Source organism: Tachypleus tridentatus, chromosome 13 (assembly GCF_004210375.1).
Source record: "Tachypleus tridentatus isolate NWPU-2018 chromosome 13, ASM421037v1, whole genome shotgun sequence".
Classification (NCBI taxonomy): domain Eukaryota; kingdom Metazoa; phylum Arthropoda; class Merostomata; order Xiphosura; family Limulidae; genus Tachypleus; species Tachypleus tridentatus.
The window spans coordinates 148,629,332-148,649,827 of NC_134837.1; the positions used below are offsets into that span (position 1 = coordinate 148,629,332).

A 20,496-nucleotide genomic window follows, 5' to 3' on the forward strand; every position below is an offset into this window, starting at 1 on the left:
TGTAACTTGCACGTATTTGTAATAATTCTAGTTGTATTTGTGTTACGTGCAGTCTTTAAATCCGTAATGATGGATTGCGCAAAATGAAATTAATTTCTAACACATCCTTCGTGTTTCAAATATCAAGGTTACAACATTACGCTGCGTTGGCTACATGTGAACGTGATTTTCGAACTCACTCTGCTCTTTTACAGTAGAAAACACTTGAATAAATCGACATATTTACCATTTATTGTTGTAGATGGTAAATGTTCCAGCCTTTATATATTGTGTGCCATAATTCAGCGTTTTTAAAATTTTGAGCATATCGGACCAAATTAAACTTATTAGTGAATGAATCTAATAGGTGAATCATTTGTTGTGGAAGTGTTCATTTATTTCTTTATTATCGTGTACACTGTCACGCATGGTATTCAAATCACCAGCCACGTATTTTGGGAAAGAGAAGAAACAAAAGTAGTGCTAGTTTGCAAGAAAAACGATTTAGATGTGCATAATTTTATTTTGAAATGCCTTGCACTATGTCCACAACTTTTCCAGTAAAATATGATTTTAATGTGCAACCGATTAAATTTTGTCTTCCCCGAACAAGTAGCAGCTTTTTAAAATAGACATTTTGAACATGCCCAGTGTTTTCTCAATAATTGACTCGTATTTCAAATTAAACGAATAAGTGTGAGACGTGGCAGCTTCACGCGACAGGTGGTGTTGCATTTAAATCGATCAACTAACGCGTCCTTTATCTCTTGTACGCAACTATATCAATAGAAGATGAAAAATTATATTGAGTGATTGGCTTCTGAAGTATCATAGCACGTTGGTATCTTGAATATAAAAATAATGGTAATTTTTACTTTAGTCGTTTTACGTAAAAATATGAAATCGAGCACGGTTTTCTAAAAAATTTACATCGTAATTTATATATAAAGCCAACTATTTTAAAAATAGCTTTTTATTGTTTCCATCAGCTCTGTGGGGATTATAAAAATTCTGCTAAATAGATGTTATTAACATGTACTAATAGCGTATTTAGCATAGTCAATAGACAAGTTTTAATTTAGAACCTTGCACATACGTCGACTGATCAAACAAATTTCAAGAGTGAAAAGTTACACTAGCGGCTATAGAATTAATAGGAAACTTGTATAAACTTTACATGCGAGTGCAATGACAATATTATAGGGGAAAAATTAATATCGAATGCATATCGGTTTAGGTAAAGGTTTTGATAGTGTATTGTATTTATGGATTGTTTATGGACACTCGGTGCAAATACCACTAATTACGTGAGGGACATGCAAAACACTAAACACAAAATGCAGGCAGTTTTTGTCTGTATGTAAAATCTCGCTGACTTTGACAAATGTGTTTGTGGAGTAATCCAAACAACTGAGAACATGGGCTAAAGATGATTTCTTCACTAAGCGTTCCAGTACTTATGCCTTACCAATGCATGACTCACGGACCTGCCATATGGTTGTTCAGAAAAAAATAAAAAAGCCATTGTCATTATGCTGGTGAGCCCTTTACTGCGCGAAGAAAGAGAGAGACTGAAAGACCATTGGGCGACTTAGTGTGTGCTTCAGTCTACGGTTCAAAGAACAAGCAGGTTTGAGGAAAATTGCGTCTTTTTTTAAGGGTTTATTGAAGAAAAAGAATAAACTTGGTTGTCTTTTGTTCTTGTGTGTTTACCGAATATGAACATTACATTTTGAGTCAACTCTAGTCGTAAAATATGTATAATAAATGTGAAATTCGTGTAAGCATCGTGGATCAAATTATTTATCTTGGGTATAAACAATTATCTTTCATGCAGTAAGTTCTGCTTTAACCGTACGATTATTGAAAGCTCCATTACAAAAGAAACAAACAAACTCGATTCATCTCGTTGACTTATAACCATTAGTATAAATTTTGTATGAAATTAATGTTTTTCTTTTAATTTTCCTATAAAAATAGTTTCCTATTTATTTACACGTGGCAAATCATGTTACTATAAAATAGTTTATTCATGGAGTTAAGTAATTCAGCTAGACAAATAATTGTAAAAAAAGAAAAGAAAGAGAAAATCCTCAGATACGTTTTTGCGGACTTCCTACTTTGTTCACTTAATGGTAAAACTATTCAAATAATTTAACTTTGAAAAATGAAAAGACAAAAGATGACAGCAAATGAGCAGAATGTTTCAGTATTGTCTAATTTCAAGTAAGCATAATTTTATAATCTATAGTTTTAACGTTATATTTGTTTAAATCAATGGTGTTAATTTTGGATTGCGAAATCATTTATACACTGTTGATGGTCTTTCAATTATCATAAAATGTCAATACAATGGAGAATAAAGCACACTTTGGGAACACGTCCTCTTATTTTTAACTGTAGTACATTTACTATTATTATTGTTGATAACTTGAGAGTTCATTGTTTTGCTATAAAGAAAAATCTAGCGAAACTGGCTGGAAACTTAACCTGTATTCTGAGAAAGTAAAGGTTCTGAACCATTCAGAATATTTGTAATGACTAAGAAACGACAGGTTTTTCATCTAATCTATTTAAGATGGCGAATACGTTTTAGTTGAACTAAATATTGTAATTTCAAAATATTAACCCGTTTTTGATGAACAAAAAAAGGTAAGTTTAAAATATATTTCGGTTTTATATTATTTGCTTTAATAAATGTTTGAGATAAATTATGTAATACACAAAAATCTGTCACTTTTCATTTTTTTGCAATCGAAATAGTCCTAACACATTTGAACACTACACGCTATAAGAGTGTTTAGAGCTCTACACTTTTGCTTGGCTCGGTATGGCCAGATGGCTAAGGCACTCGAATCTGAGGGTCGCGAGTTCAAATCCACGTCACACCAAACATATTTGCCTCTTTCAGCCGTGGGGGCCTTATGTAACGATCAATCCCACTACTTGTTAAAAGTGTAGTCCAAGAGTTGACGATGAGTGGTGATTACTAGCTTACACTCTAGTCTTACACAGCTAAATTAGGGACGGCCAGCGCAGATAGCCCTCGTGTAGCTTTGCGCGAAATTCAAAGTAATTGTTTTAATATTTATTTTTTTATTCAATATGCAAAATACATGACTTGTAAATTACGTTTATATCTACTTTTCTGGCGCTTCTTCTTTTTTGGGGCTACGTTACTTTATAGTTTTGAGTTCGACTTTTTTTTAATCGAATTTTTACCATACAGAATTGAAGTCTCGTCCTTGTACATAAGCTGACATTAATATGGATTAGTGCATTACTTCATTCCCGCTGTAAAAATATAACTATGCATTATAAACCTATCAATTCTAACGCAGTCGCACAAGCTGAATATGCATGCTAAAGCACTACTGGGTTTCTCAAGTCGATCGCCATTGAGGAAATTAAAAATGAACATTGTTCTTGTAGTATATTTATTTATTTTTGTAATAATGGCAAATAAGCTTTGACGACAGCGTGTACGAGATTTATGTTGGACGTTTTTCAGGACCGTATGGAATTTCAAGGCGGACATTTCTAAAATATTCTGTACACGTAAACAGACATTCAGCGTATGTTAACTGACACCCTGTAGAGAATACAAAATCTAAACTTGACAGTTTTTCGAAACATTAATGTTAAAACAACTACGTTCCTCCTCATAATTTAAAGTTCCAGCTACTACGACGTCTGTCTACGTCCTTGTCCCTGAGTTGTTCACATTCTAAGTGTCTCCGTTTTAACATCTAATGCTACTGTTAGTTTATGTTTGAGATATGGTGTCAGACTCAATCTTTTATACATCTGTCATGTTTGCATGCATGCAAGAAATATATATAATAACTGAACTTTGGTAAAAAGCATGTACTATGTTAATTCTCTTATCATACATATTTTTTAGAATAACTGCTGAAATGAGAACCATACAAGGTCGACAAGAACCCTTAAAATTAATGACATCACTTTAAGTTGTTTTAAAAACTATCCTTATTGAACAAAAACACGTAACACAAGAAGGCAAAATGATTTTAATATACAACACTGTTCCAGACTTTATTACAAAACAATAACTAAACAATTATACAAAAAGTTTAATTAGTACTTTACTTATTACATTGGTCACTAGACCATTACGTCCAACTGTTCTCTTGTTTTTCTTATAGTCTGTACAAAATACTGGCCGTTCAATAATTTACACAATTCCAACTATAAAATTAATTACTCCGCATATGTTTTTATTACGTTTAACTTAATTTTCAACAGCTTTACGCAACATTTAACATCTCTGGTATAAAGTCGAAAATCAATAAAAGATGTAATAACGGACAGCACATGTATAGTAAACATTTTATCAACGCAGAAATTAAAAATAAATTAAAGCCTTTCTCAATTAAAATAATTTCAGTGATTACAAAGTCACTATATCGCAGCTGTAATTTGTATCTAGAGTTTAAAATTAAGACGCGCAACCTGCACAGTCTTAACTTGCATATCTAAAGTGTGTACAGCTTACTCGTAAGTCATTCACGTTGAGAACCAAACTAATAAAACTTTCCTACTTATCCTACGTAACTATGAACAGCAAGGCTGTAATAAGACACTTATCTAATTCTCTTACTGTTTGGTTGTTTTTGAATTTCACGCAAAGCTACATGAGGGCTATCTACGCTAGCCGTCCCTAATTTTGCAGTTAATGCATGCTCATTTAATACCTTCTGAAATTATCGACTTTTAGTCTTAAACTGGCAATCAGCCATGTTGGTGTTGCTTCTGGTACTAAAGACTTAATAAACAAGTTGGAAGTTAATTTTCCTGGAGCTACAAATCAAACTGTCCTTGGAAAGTTTTCTATAGAAGTTTAACGACGTGTGATGTACTTCTAGTATTGAGCAGTACCATATCCTTGTATATAATTGTATATAGATGTATACTCATTAAACAGTGATTTTCAATTAAGTATTTATGCTACTGTACTTAGAACATGATTTATACTTTATAAAGATGGAGATTTCAAAAAGCAAATCCAAATTTTATTAATTTGTTTTAACTAATACGATACAGTTGTACAATATTATTCATACGATAAACTACATTTTATGAAGAATACACACAAAGTTGAACATACTACTCTTCCCCCACCCTACAAATAAACGTATCACGAACATTACAACTCTACAAAAACTAACTCACTTCTTCTGAACCGGATTATTTTGTCTGATCGCTATGTCACTAGTGTTATATTAAACAATTGTGAGAAAGTAATTGGAACAGTTTGCGCTCGTTCAAACTATGCGAAAACGATAAAATAATATCAATAGTTCGCGTGTATTGTGTAAATTCAATACAATTGCAAGTTTGAGCTCCACGGTAATAAGAGTTTGACATGATTAAAAAAAAAGGCATTTGTAGGATGTACATAAAACTGAACAAAACTTGTCCAAATCTTTGAAAATTACGTAAGGTGGTTTTTGATTTTAACAGAAGGGGTGTTATCGGATGAACAAAACTATGTGGTGCGAAGAAATACTATATTTAAAACAAAGTATATTGGTATGGGATTCTAATTTTGTTCATTACAAAATGTTGCTTTAAGCATAATTCTATATTAGTTCACGTTGTGCGTTTGTAAATTTTTATTCGCGAACTTTTCCCACAGGTTTCAAGCTAGCAGGACCATATTTAGCAGATGGACTTTGTTTAGCCCAGAGGAGTCCCTCCCTATATGGCGTAGCCCCCCTCCCCCAATGTCAAGAGTTACAATGGCTTCCAGAATGTCCCCCAGGCATGAGGGGTCTAAAAGTAGGTGTACGGGATCGCTTATCCCGAATCTGGTACTGTAATTTTCGAGGAATTTAAACACAATTCTCTCAATGAGAGATAATCCCACTTCGTTTGAAGCTTACCATTATGGCAAAAAATAAATAATCGTAAACCTAATCTTTGAAGATAGTGATTCAGCATGTTCCCATCAGCACTTATTTTAGCATTCACGTTACGCATATACATTTCACATCTTTCACCATCTACACAGAAGAATCAAGAAATAACAAAATATTATTTAAATTAGCCGAAAAATTTAACTTCAATTTAGAAGTTAATTTAAGTCGATATGTATCAATTATTTATTTGTCAAAAAGATTGAAATACAATTTTCTCTCTTACCACTAATATATTTTAATATACAAATAGCAATATAATTTATAATAACAGTTATTATAAATATTGATTTATATGCAAAAGTGTTAAAAACAGTAGTCTTCTACCTGGCCTGAAACTGAATATTGTTTCGACGGTTCACAATGACCGAATTAAGTCTATGTTGATACACAGGTATACTTTATTTGACAGAAAGCTAGCTAGCTTCTTTCTTCACACGTGAACTTTTTCACCGACAAAAATATCTAATATCCTTGCAGAAACACTGACGTCCGAAGTTTATTAACTGAAGTTAAACTAGTTATGATATTCGAAATATATAAACGTTCCTCGTCAAATATCTTTTACTTTTTTGATTTGATAAGCATCTATAATAGTTTATAGCTTCCGAGATTTACAGTATATCAACTGTAGCAAACTAACAATAATAAACTATCCCTCCGTATTGCGTTGGTTGCCATTTTATAAGCTTGGGAGATTTTCTAGAAATGTCAGTTATGGCAACAATACTGGTATTTTACATACAACTATAGCACATTGTTCATTCTTATGCTCGAAAATCGTTTACAAAGTTTAAAGAATAGGCGGAACCTTCGTAATACACATTTAACAATATAAGTTACATGCATTTCTTAATATATATTAAACTAAATTGGAAATTAATTAAAACAGAAAATGACACTTTTTTCCATTTTGCACCTTATACATTTCATACTTTTAACACACTCTTAACAGCATATCTAGATGCACACCCTCAGGGTCCATTTTAATGTGTGCAAAATTTCAGGTTTCTAGGTTCTTTGCTCTTGAAGTTATGACGGTCTCGTATTCATTTCTTTGTGGATTTTCGCTTGCTTAATTTACAGTAAAAAAAAATCCACATGCATGTGGAAAGTAATAATAGTATGTATGCAAAATTTCAAGTATCGGCGCACGCACACTGTACATACACACACGCCGTATTACTATTATAGTTTTTATTCGCATACGATATTATTACGAAATGGAATATATTCAGTGTTGCGTAGAACAGTCTATGTGCATCTACATTGTTGACAACGTTGGGTAAGTTATTTTACATTCATTACTCGAGTGGAAAAAAAGAGAATAATGTGAAGTTCGGTTCATGTAATGGTAACAAGAGTTGTACAATTTCGCGGCTGACATTGGAATTTAATCCTCGAAAAACGAACGTTAAACTTGCCTAGTTGCTGTATTTTCATGTAGGTACAGTAATTCTGTTATTTCTACTATAAAAGTCAGATTTCTAAATTGAATATACAAACCGACTAAAAAACTTAGTAATCAGTCCACCACTGTAACAGACTCGGTAACCAGTAAAAAAACAACAAAAAACACCTTTATCCTTCTTTTCACGACTAACTAGCGTTTTTAGACTTTCATTTCAACGCACGCTGAAATTTGTCCGAATATTATTTGTCGACTTGAGTATATTCCAATGTTCGAAATATAACATATTTGTGTGTTTTTGAAAATTTTGTTCTTTGTATGCATTTACAGAGAAAAAAGTTTATTCCTACATTTTTGTTACTGTCGGGATCCTTGTTTAAGGGCTAGATAACTGATTTATATTTCAGTACATGCTTACCAAACTCCCCCCCCCTTACCTATATTCATATCATTGAGCTTTTTTTTTCACAAATGTTATTAAATGCCAAGCTATAGAACTACACTGCACAATATACAGCTGTCAAAAGAAAGTTAGTGACAGTTAAATAATGTCAGTCACCTCATTTAGTTAAGAGATCAATAACGTGAGCCGAAAGAATTTATAGTTTCACCCTATGCTCTGTATAGGGAGGAGTTTCTATACCTTTTCTTAGAGAATCAACAGAAAGGAATGATAAATAAAACGAAGATCTTTAGATGTTGTAGAAAAGAATCATTACTGTTTTGCTTTATAACAATTGCGTCTTACAACGTTTATGCTACCATATGCTGGTACTGGCCTCATTAAATGGATAATTCCTTCCCAACTATGTTAAACTGGATAGCGAAATCGCTCAAGTTTTTTGACTCAATGGAGTATCTTGTACGCTTACCGAGTTCGTCTGGTCAAGCATGGTGTTATGACGACGTCAGTCACATTTCGTCTTGTGGTTTTAGCATAGGCTGAATGATCAGTCACTTGTATTTCAGGTCAAAATTATAGGAGTCAAGTGCCCTATGTGCATAAAAATTTAAAAAAAGTTGAGAGGTAATTTTAAGAGACACTTTAGTGTTAAAGAATTCCAATTTTTATTTGTAATTTTCATGACATAGAATTACAATAATTGTATATGTTTTTCTAAAATTTTCGGTACTGCGTCATAAGACCTTATTATTGTTTTTATGAGCACATCAATTTTTTTTATTTTATTTTACAGATTTTGAAAACAATGCAGCGTTTACGTGGTTCGCCTGGAATTATTGTTCTACTCTTCTATTTCATCTGTATGTGGAAAGGTGTTTCAGGACTGTGTCCTGTGAGTTGTAATTGTGACGACGATAACTTACGAGCTTTTTGTAATTTTGCAAAACTTGATGTTATACCAATTACTTTAAACCCGCATTTGAAATATCTCAGCCTTAATAACAATCGTATAAAAACTACAATGTTATCACTTGGAGTGTATCGGAACCTAGAATACCTTGACTTATCTCACAACAAGCTGGTAAAATTGACGCCTTTTAATTTTTTAGGACTTAAAAGTTTACAATTATTAAACCTCAGTAGTAATTTGATCTCTGAACTTAATAACGAAACTTTTCTGGGATTAGAATCGCTCACCGAACTGTTTTTGGATCATAATCAATTACAAATCATTCCAGATAACGTATATACAAACCTTAAAGGTCTGAAAAAATTGGAATTATCCATGAATAGGATCTCAACCATCACAAAAGATTCTCTTCAAGGATTAAACAATCTGGAGTACCTTTCTCTGAGAAGTTCAAAACTAACATTCATACCATCAGAATCGTTTCATAGTCTTAAAAACCTTTTGATTCTTGATCTAGGATCGAATTCCTTTCCTTCCATTCCAGAAAATTCTTTTTCTTTGTTAAATAAACTGACAGAACTGATTCTAGACAATTGTGGGATTCAGGAAATAGTGTATGGCGCATTCAAATGGCTAAATGCACTTAAAATACTGCGACTTCAGAAGAACGAACTGTCTGAAATCCCTACAAAACCTCTCTTCGATGTGATTTACTTGGAAGAGATATACCTCGGGCAAAATAAGTTTTCAACGATAAAATCTCGATCTTTTCAAAGACTCCAATATTTAAAAGTGATCGATATAAGTGATACTGCAACCTTGAAGAGAGTTGAGGCTGATCCTTTTGCAGATAACAAGAACTTGGAGCGCATCGTCATGAATTACAATAAGAAACTAAACTATATTGATGCTTCGACTTTTAGAAACTTACAAGGGTTGCAGGAAATACATCTTCGAGGAAACATTTTCCAGTCATTTGACCAAGATCTTTTTCCTGCGGGTCTAAAAGTATTAGATGCAAGAGACAACCCTTTCGTTTGCACATGTGACATGTTATGGTTGGTCGCTTATCTTCGTGCAGCTAACCTGTCCCTTAATTCAGAGGAGGATTTCAGTAAAGTACGATGTGCCAGTCCGTCGAATCTGAAAGACCAAATTCTCCGTGAGCTGACTCAGAGTGATTTAGGATGTACTCTGAAAGATCATCGACGACCAGTTATTACTGGAATAATTGTAGTTGCAGTTGTGATAATGGTAGCTATTGCTGTCGTGGGATTCAAATACCGTAAGAAAGTAACAGGGACTTTAAAGAGTAGGTGGAATACCAGGAATAAGGAATCCAAGTACCAGAAAACTGGGTATCTAGAGGAAGACGACACCATTCTTCAAGCTGCTCAGCGACCCTTGAAGATCGCACCTGTAACTGAGCTATGATCAGCGTCTATGTGCATTATGAAACACCAGTGCAAAAGCATCAGGAAACGTATCACTAATTTTTTCGGTGGCTCTCAACTATCATCTCTTGGTAAAGGTAACTGAGTCTAAGAAACAGATTTACTTTAGTAACTGCTGTAGAAGCTAAACGAACCGTTAAGCATCAAGATACTGCACAATTCCATACTTTTAACTAAATATATTTACCATTGACATTCCATTTGTTAATAATACTGAATTTGGAAAGATACTGATCAGTTATAAAAATTGTCATAGGGTAAACGACGTGACTGAAATGTCTAATGTTAGTGTATGTATGTATAAAAAAAAAAGTGTAAATATTTTTAATGTTGTCGTAGTATTTGTATTTTATTCGTGCTTTGTTATAGTCCCTATCGCCATAGGGGCTTAGTGGTAAGTGTGGCAACGCCGAAAATCGTGTTTCAGTACCATTGTTGGCCACAGCACATTAGTTCTTTCTGTAGCTATGTGTTTAACAATAAACTTGTACTGCAACAAATAGTCATTCGTATGGGACTTAAGTATTGGCTCGAAGTTTAATAGTGTACATTTACGCAGTTATAGTGCTGATTTAAAAAGGATTATTCGGTGTTGAAGATAAATACACTCAATTATGTATAGCTTAATTACGTTCGCTGTGTATTCTCGTATTGTAAGTTTCATGAGTTCCGACACAAGTATTGAACAGTGTAAAAAGTGAAACACTAAAACGAAGGTATAGAATATATTGGTTATTGAAGTTGTTTTACGGTTCTCCTGTTAATAACACAAAGCTTAGGCTGAATTTGCAAGTACAGTAAAATGGTGTAAAATGGAAATTAAAGTTCTTTTTATTTAATATTAATTTAGATTTTTTCAAGGTGAATTGTGTTTATTCTGTTTTATACTCTTTCATATCTATATTCACCAACAATATTTATAAATGGCTCATATATTCGAGACCTTAAGAATTAAAATTTACTTGCAGATGGGTTTTCAGAAGTATTCTTCGTGAAACTAGCACGTTCCAGAAAGTTATATTCACGAACTTGTAAAGTTTCCACACTTGTTATGCAAAGAAAGTTTACAAAATAAACCCATCAAGTTAAATAAATTGTACCCTTTGATTAAAAAAATGTTTTTGGTAGGTTTTATGAAAAATATTTAAGTCCGCGCGCGCACAAACACGGGATGCTTCATTGCATAATTTATGTTCCTCATTACAGCTGCTTTAGAACATTTACGATATTCAGGTTGTTTTGAAATTGATTTTTTTTGTATTTGATTTCAGTGATAAATCTGTTTAAAAATAGTGAGATTTCGTACAAGTTCAGCGCTTTGTGTTTATTTTCTAAAATTTAAGGATTTGCTTGTATGTGTATATATATAATAGGTAGCAATATCCATATCCATTTCCAATTTATGTACTCTTTAACAAACTGAAAATTTGATATAAACAATATGGAAAAAATTAATGAAGTTTTTCACATTCTGAATTCACAATTCGCTTTCGAACATTATGTAAATCAAGAGAGAGAAAATTTTTTGTTAGTTTTCACTTCTTACTAGGTTTACTAAAAACCTGCAAATTGTTAATACAATTCACCTTTAATGTCATTTTTTATTTCGCTAACCGCTAGTAGTGGGAAATTGTGTTGGAAAAACGTAATCCTAGTCTAAGTAAAATCAGATGATCAAGCTTATGTTTTGTTTCCAGTACTTTCAAATGTTTTGTTTTATACTGAAGCACAAAAATTTTCACTCTTAATCTTGTTTGTAATGATGGGTAAAGTGTACGTTAAGTTGGCGTATATTTAGATTCAAATATGAATTAATCCAGTTGTAATACGTTTTTGTGCATAAAGACTACATGAAGTAATATTTTTAGTTTTGTAAGCTGTTGATATATTAAATATTTTTTTGTACTTACGGCCATATTTATTTTTATTAACCAAAACTCTGCTTTAGGCATTCTTAACGAGCCACGAATGGTAAATTTTGTTTTTTTCAACGATATAGTGGATATCTTGTATAAAATATACACATTTTAATTGTTTTTTTTTCTTATATGAAACAACTATTGGAAAACTCGAAAATCACTCATCACAAGTGTATTACTGATTTTGGATTCGAAAACCAATTTTGTCCCTTAAAATTCATTAAATGTTCACATATGTATAACTCCTATCGCTGAACACGTGGTATTTCTAACTGTAAACTATCATCCTGTATCACTTAACTCAAAATAAACAGCGAGAAAATTGGCTGAATATATTTTAAGATTTAATAAATACCTATTTCTAATGTTTTTAACGGTAAATGAAATAGTTAAAATTAAATGCAGTTTGTTAGTGAGTAATACTTAACTTTATAAATAATACCAGACGGAACTGTTGAAAATCATTGTTAAAACTTCAAAATATCCTAACACTTTCTGATACTTCAAGTACTGGATAAAATTTCAAATGTATAGCTTCTTATAGTTGGTATAAAATTTTTGTGCAGTGGGATTGAATACACTTAACGAACCTAGTAAATTAAGAATGTGCGAATGATAGAAATTAGTGTTTTAGTACGTAAAGCTTTATCATACTGTAAAAATTCGAACAAATAGCGTCACAAGGTCCGGATTTAGTGTAGGGCTACCATGCTTGTCTGCGAATCGATAGATTTAATTCTCGAGCCCTGATATGCCAATAAACATGCTCCTCACAACGGCAGAAACATTTTTGTAGCTGATAACAAGTTATTGATACTTAAAATGGTTACTTTTGACTGGTTGCACTCCATGTTATCAGCAGTTCTGAATTACGAATATCTTCCGTAGCTGCATATCTCGTGTGTCGCATATATTTTCAGATTGAAAATACCAAATAGCGTCATAAGCTTATTTTGATCAAATTTTTTCTGTATTAACGTCTGCCACACGAGCCTGCCCAGCATGTTTTAGCACCAAGCCTAGGATGGTTAACGGGGGATCATTTCGGAAACGTCCCCTGCTGGGATAGTGATAAGTCTACAGATTTACAACGCTACGATCAGGGGCTCGATTCCTCTCAGTGGACACAGCAGATATCCAAATATGGCTTTGCTATAAGAAACACAATCATTTCGGAAACCGATGATTTTGGGGTTATTTCAATAGATCTCGATGAACGAAACACGGGAAAACTTTTGAAACGAAAGTAAACTAAATATTAATGAAAATATAAGATGAAATACGTACGGATTAAACTATGGCTGAAACAGTAGACATTATACAATCCTTTTTGTATTCCTTCATTGCAGAAATGACATTCATAATTTGGAAATTGCTAACATTGAAACCGGTGATCTCCTGTATATGATCCCCGTTTATGAAGATAACATTATATTGCCCATTTTGTTGTCTCGCTGTCAATGAAGTAATCAATTGACTAATTTTCGATTCGCCTGGTATATCAAATCGATTGAAATATTTTTCAAAAAGTTTTTCCTTCATCCGACCTGGACTCAAGGTTTAGTTTGATCACTATATGTAAGCAATCACGTTCCCAACCACATGTAGAACATTTCAAGCATGTCATTGCTGCATCGTTTTACTTTATATTTGCAAGTTAATGTCTTCATATTGGTTTTTATGATCTCGAACCAGATCATGGGTTTGGTCAAGCGACCTATACCTCGAAATTAGTACCAGACTTGTCTTTTTGTCTGACTCAAACCATTCTGGAATGACTAATTTGTTTCGAGTCCACATCAAGATGTCAGGCTGGGGCGCGTAACATGTGTTAAATTACTTTAGTGTTGTAAATCTATATGAATAAAAATTATTTTAGAAATGTAATGCATGATTAATTACACGGATATTTCAAATAAACATGTATACTCATCTTACTTTTATTAACACTTAGAATTTTAATGGTATGCATGCTTATTTGGAAAATGGATATGATACAGTTTGTTATTTTATTTCAGTATGAATAAGGTTCTTCAGTGGGACAGCGATACGTTTGCAAACTTGTGTTGCTAAAATCCATGGTTCGAATTTCCAATGTGGACATTATGCAGAGAGCATATTGGGTAGCATTCGAACAATAGAATGATACAACTAAAGGAAAAAAATATCTTCATCTAGTTCTGAAATCCAAGGCTTTAAACGTTTCAGTTACAGTATAAACCATTTAAATAGATTTGACATAATTTGGCTAAGAAAAAAGAATTACTAAAATTCTGCAAGAGGTGCATAATAATTACTCGATTTATATATTAATTAAGGTAACCACGTCAGCCATAAATGTGTATTACTTAAGATGATTTTCAATTTAAAAAAAGCTGTCACACTCAAGAATTATCAAAGTTAAGATAAAACGTTTCAGCAAGTAGTTATGATATTTTTTGGTACGGAATAATAGACAGACCCTGGATGTGGAATCGGTTAATATGATCATCTGATTAAAAAAAGTAGTTGTAATTTAGAGGGGCAATTTCTTTGAACTATTAAAATGTTTTAAAAAAGTACAATTTTGTTATTTCTATTTAAGCATAATTCTCAACTATTTATAGTTGTTATAAATTCTGACTGGCATCCAAAAGTGAAATATAATAGTCGAGATAACTGGAGAGAATTCAGACCTGTTAATTTCTTTCTTAATTTTAATGTGAGAGAGGATAATTTAAATCTGTTACTTTGATGTTATTTAAAAGTAGTCGGGGTGATTGTTAAACTTGTCGGAAAATATCAATCAACTACTGGTAGCGTATAGATATTTTGGTTGTGGTGTCAGAAGGTTGCCCTTTGGAAACCTCCCTGTGTGATAAATCCTGAACTCAAAAGAAAACAAAAACAAATCCGGCCGTCCGCCAGCTATCGACTTTTAATCAATCTTAGCTTTCTGGTTCCTATAGAGAAACTTCGTTTTTCCTATAACATAATGTTGGGTCATTATAGTGGGACACGAAGAAAGAAAGTAAGGACCCATTCAACTATACTTTTAAGTAATGATTTCCGTGTTTTACTTACTTAAGTCAAGGATGAACTGAAATAAGGAAACAGCAAAATATGTATTTCTGAAGAACTTTTCATTTCACCTCGACATGAATGCTTTTCTTTTCCTATATATTTTACTCAATTTTTGCTTCACAATTCACTTGGTTTGTGATAAATATTTAAGTCTAAACTTGTTAATTCATTCTTGCCAAAGTTTTTGTCTTAAATATGGGATTTTTAGAACTATTATGCAGTGGAATACGGTAAATTTACTATCAAACATAAGCGTATAAGCCGGAGTTTAGAATAAAGAAAAGAAGGAACACGATGTTGACATCTTAAATCTATTCCTTACCAGTATTCTTAGTTATATTGGAACTTGAAATTATTTTACTTGGCCAAATGTCCTATAAAGTGCAAAACTCGAAAATTTGCAAGAGAATTAAATATATGAAAATGAAACAATGTTGGTAGATTCTAAAAATGCCAACACAAAATAAATTGTTAAATAATTCAGAAAAACTTGCTTGCTAGGAACTTTTTTCTGTTGTACAAGAGGTTTGATGTCAGCGTAACTTTTTTTTTTTTTTTACACTAAATGAACTGTTGTATTTTCTAGAGAATATTTCTGTGAAATAACTTTTATAATAAACTTGTGAGGTACATCACTGACTATTGGTAAAAAGACATTAAGAGTTCCCAAGTAATAAAAGCTACAGCTTTTTATAACTAATAATCTTTACCACTCGTTTTTTGCGAGTTGTTTTTTTCTAAACAAAACTGGAAGAAATGTTTTTTCTTCTTTTTTAAGTCATTTATATGATCCATTATTTGTTGTTATTCGTAATCCAGCTATTGTGGGCCTTCACAACCTTTTAATATAAAATATAAAAATAATACAATTTTAAGTCGTGCATTTTACTTTAAACAACAGGATTAACCGGTTGAAAGACAAACTACTTGAAGAAGCTCCAGTTTATAATTTCATAAACTGTTATGAAAACACTTAAATATGCATATCATTCAGTACAATCAACACGAAAAAAAAACACTATAGTTTCGTTATATTTGTCCATCGAAAAATAGTTTGTGTGAAAATATTAAAGGATTTTAAGAATCAAGTCATATAGCAGGTAAAGTAGTTTCCGGTAACATGTTTTAAATCTCAATTTGTATTATTTCACTAATAAGGACATAAAAAACTATTATAAAAAAACTGAAAAATATTCCTGTACACTTTATTTTAATTCTGTAATATATTTGTTAGTTAGAGGACGCATGACAACACGATCAAATTGGTACTACAATTTTTGAGAATATTAACAAACGAAAAGCTTCATGAAATATCTGGAACAAGTGTTATATTATAAGTACGAGTAAGCTAATCATTTGGCTAAGTAAGCTTGTAGAGTGAATTAATGAAGCATTGATAGAGTAAATCAGTTTTCAGTTATTTGATCAATTAGTGGTAAAGTTGTTGAAATAAGTTTACTTTAAACGTTGGTTTGCGCATTATTGTATTACTTAAGCCTACAACTTGCAAATCACCGCAGTGTTTAAGCTTTTAGAAATGTTAAAAAGGAAATAAAATAATTTATCTTTATGCAAGTTGGAGTTTGAATTATTTTCTCCAGAAATTTTAAAATAATAGGCAAGGAAAGAAAAACGTTTAAAGAATATTAGCACATTGAAATATTTAGTCAACTTGACAAAATAAAATCATAGAGCTGATCAAAGTATCTTACACCTTCTACATATTTCTGTATCATGATGACTTAAATATTACTTGTTATACAGAGTGTGAACTGTATTGAAACTTTAAAACCGATACATAAAATACTTTTGAGATACCAATTGTTAATAAAAACTGAAAACGCAGCAAAGTAAAAAGTTTCTTATTTCTGAATTAAACTACATAATAATCGAAGAAAGAAATATTATATTTAACACGAAATCTACCAGAACCCTGCTTTCTGTTCCGTAACTTTTTTTAATTACACGTTTGTAATTAGAAGTTATTAGGTTAAAAAGTTAAAGAAAAATCAGGTGTAATGTATAAATATATAAACCTCTGTGTTTAATCTATTTGAATTTTAAACACTTGCTTTCCTTATAGCAGCATGCGATGCAGCTTTTAAATATGTTTGTGGTGTTTAAATCGTTGAAGGAACTCGATAAGCAGAAAAAAATACACGTGTGATCTTATCGTTTGTTTAAATTTCAGGATGCAAGCTGTTCGTAGTAAACGTTCTTTACGTAAATTCTTCATTACAAAACTTCGAATATTACATTTTAAACACATTAATTATGGGCTCAATACTAGTGAGAATGAAATATGTATAAAAGGATACGAAAATAAAAATGAAACACGAAATAAAATATGAGAGGAAGAATGATGAATGAAGCACTTTTTGTTTTTTTGAGTAGGCTGTTATCCACCATATGTCAACTGCCACTTTGACCTACGTTCTCTGTCTCTGGAAAACATCAATTGATTGTATATTACCACATAGCAAAATGAAAATAAAAAGGTTCAGATCCCACCAGACCATGATGACACATTTATCTAACAACGTGGAAGGATAATTTCGCTAGAAACAAAATTTTGGCGACATCATCGACGGCTCAAGTACATACGGCGAAAGTGTTGTATGAATATAGCCATGTTTTTTTTTTTTTTAGATTTACTGGTTGCTGAAAACTAGGTGGTGCCACTATTCTACTGTCACCATTTTCCAGATTGCGATCTTTTAATTTTTATTTTATTTGAACTTTTTTACGATGTGTAGAACGTGGCGTGCATATTTTTTTTCATTTCCAATTGCTTTGATATAAACTATTTGTATGTTTGTGTTTTTGGCATCTATAACGGTTGCATTTGTCATTTCAATCTAGTTTCTATACTTAGTGAACTTTCTTTCCATTACACTGTCATAAAATTTTCTATTGATTGAATGTCTTGTATAAACAAAAATATAACGTATCTTTTTTTACAAAGTTATCAAAATTTTTTATCTAAAAGGAACTGAATGAACACGAAGCTAAATAAATCTAATTTTATTTCAAGAAAATTGAATGTATTTTCAATTTAATATGGTTTGTTCTTTCAGTTTCGCGCAAAGGTATACTGTTGTACAAATACTATGAAAAAAAAGCTGTTACACGAAAACATTGTAGACACTTAACTAATCTAAATTATTTTGTCTTTTACTTGATCAAAGAGTTTTGGACTGTTAGAATATATAATTTTATTTTGTAAAATGAAAAAAAAGTTCATATTATGTAAGTTTGGATTGTTTTAAATATCACTTGATATCTTTGTAATATAATCTCAAGTATTCACTTTGATGCGATTATAGTAAGTGTCATACATAAAAAAACGTAGAAAAGATATAATATAGTTGCTTTTACAAGCTGACCAGGTGGTTAGGGCACTCGACTTGTAATTTCAGGGTTGCAGGTTCGAATCTCCATCGCACCAAATATGCTTGTTCTTCCAGTCGTGGAGTCATCGTTATATGTGACGACAATACCACTATTCGTTGATAGAAGAGTAGCTCAAGAGTTGGCAGTGGGTGGTGATGACTTGTTGCCTTCCCTCTCGTCTTACACTGCTAAATGAAGGACGGCTAGCGCAGATAGCGCTTGTGTAGCTTTGCGCGAAATTCAAATGAAACAAATCTTTGTATATTCAAAACCTCTATAGCTGTATCAAAATAAAAACCTTATAGAAATAACCTGCAAACAGACGTACATGAATTATGTTTTATTTAAATAAATAGGAGTTTTTCCAATATTGTGACTAGTTGTATAGCTGCAAATATCGACGGATGATTATGGAATTATTTAAACCAAGAAATTTTTATATCCGTCAATTATTTAAATCTAATACTGGAATGAAAATAAAAACAAAAAAAAAAATAAGAGTTAAGTTCTCAAACCATTCTTTTTTTACATTTTGTAACACAACATGACCCCTTGGTGTGGATTCCTGTACGTGGTAAGGGGACCTCCCAGGGAAGGTTCTGTTCTTTAAGTTTACTTCCTCTGAGATAAAAATAACCACCCACCTGTTTGCCGTGCGTGGCAACCCGTGGAGGGAAGGAGAGGTTTTGGTGGTTGAGGGTTCCAATGGTAACACACCACTTTGGCATTTGAATTCCTGTAGACGGGCGGCCATGGGGTGGTCCCCCTATGGTCAATCGGCTGGTTCACGCGGGCTATGGTCAACCAAATAGCAGTGTTGGATGTTCTCAACAGGTGTTATGGACATTGTATCTGATGTTGGTGTTTGGGTATAGTTCTCACGAAACCCTGGCGGCGCTGCAGTGTCCTTGTTTGACATTGTAGTGCGTCCCCTCGTAGAGCTCCATGGTAGCTGGGGTCAGTGGGCACCAAAATTTCGCTTTCTTTATTATGGATACTCCAATTACAAATTTCAATAAAATAGTGAAAAAACAGTTTGTAGGTAAACAACCACGTCTTGAAGATTCTGAGCAGCAATCCTCACCATCCATACCACCTGTTGTGCCTCATTTTCTTATATTGCACTCATTTTCAAACAAATATTTAGGGCAAATGTCTCCCCTTTTCATTCAGAAGGGACTAGAGGGACTCGCTGGCTCTCCAAAGTCAGTAAAGAAGCTTCGATCTGGTGACATATTGGTGGAAACATCCACATCTCAACTCAGTGAACTCCTCTTGCATTCAAAGGCAATTGGGGATATACCTGTTGAGGTTACACCTCATGCTACTTTGAATTTATCACGAGTAATTATTGAGATGGATTTGAGAAACATCCGAGTCAAAGATTCTCGCTGGTTTCTCCACTCAAGGAGTTTCTGCAGTGAGGTGTATCTTCACTCGCAAAGGTGGAATTACGATGCCGACCAAAGTCCTCATTCTCACATTCACGTCACCACGTCCGCCTGCCACCATCAAGGCAGATTATCTTAATTTCAAAGTACGGTCATACATCCAAACCCTCTCTGATGTTTCCAGTGTCAGTGATACAGTCACTCGAAGACGTCATGTCGTGGTTCCTTGACGTGTGCTCGTTGCAGTGGCAAGGACCATGATGCCTGAATGTGAAATAGACCCTCATTGCGTCAATTGCAATGGCTCTCACCCATCCTACTTTCGTTCTTGCCCTAAATGGTTGGAGGAAAAAGAGGTGCAACATTTGAAAACAATTCAGGATAACATTACTTATCCTGAGGCTCGATAATTGCTGTCCACCACTCCATCTCGGACGTATGCTGCTGCACTTCATTCCACAACTACAGTGGGAGTGCAGACAGATCTTTCTGTGCTTCCAAAAGAATCGTTCTCCAAACAAATGAAAAGTCTTTTGACCTCCATGGTTAAAACAGTTGATGAATCAACTTCAACACCTATCTCTGTCCCTTACATACATTTCAACAAACCCCAAGATCCACATCCTACGGTTCC

General features: G+C 32.9%; 1 protein-coding gene across 11 annotated transcripts in view; it reads left to right on the forward strand.

Moving 5' to 3' along the window:
- The window catches only part of LOC143238816 (uncharacterized), a 102,295-nt gene that overhangs the window by 11,774 nt on the left and 70,025 nt on the right, over positions 1-20,496 (forward strand). For 7 of the 11 annotated variants that reach the window (XM_076479375.1, XM_076479374.1, XM_076479371.1 and 4 more), the window contains one exon: positions 8,526-12,001. In XM_076479375.1, the coding sequence (XP_076335490.1) occupies positions 8,538-10,076 (1,539 nt within the window). In that variant the 5' untranslated portion in view covers positions 8,526-8,537 and the 3' untranslated portion in view covers positions 10,077-12,001. Of the gene's footprint in view, positions 1-8,525; positions 12,002-17,472; positions 18,426-20,496 lie in introns of those variants that run through there. The other 4 variants (XR_013020778.1, XR_013020780.1, XR_013020781.1 and 1 more) reach the window with 2 other exon arrangements.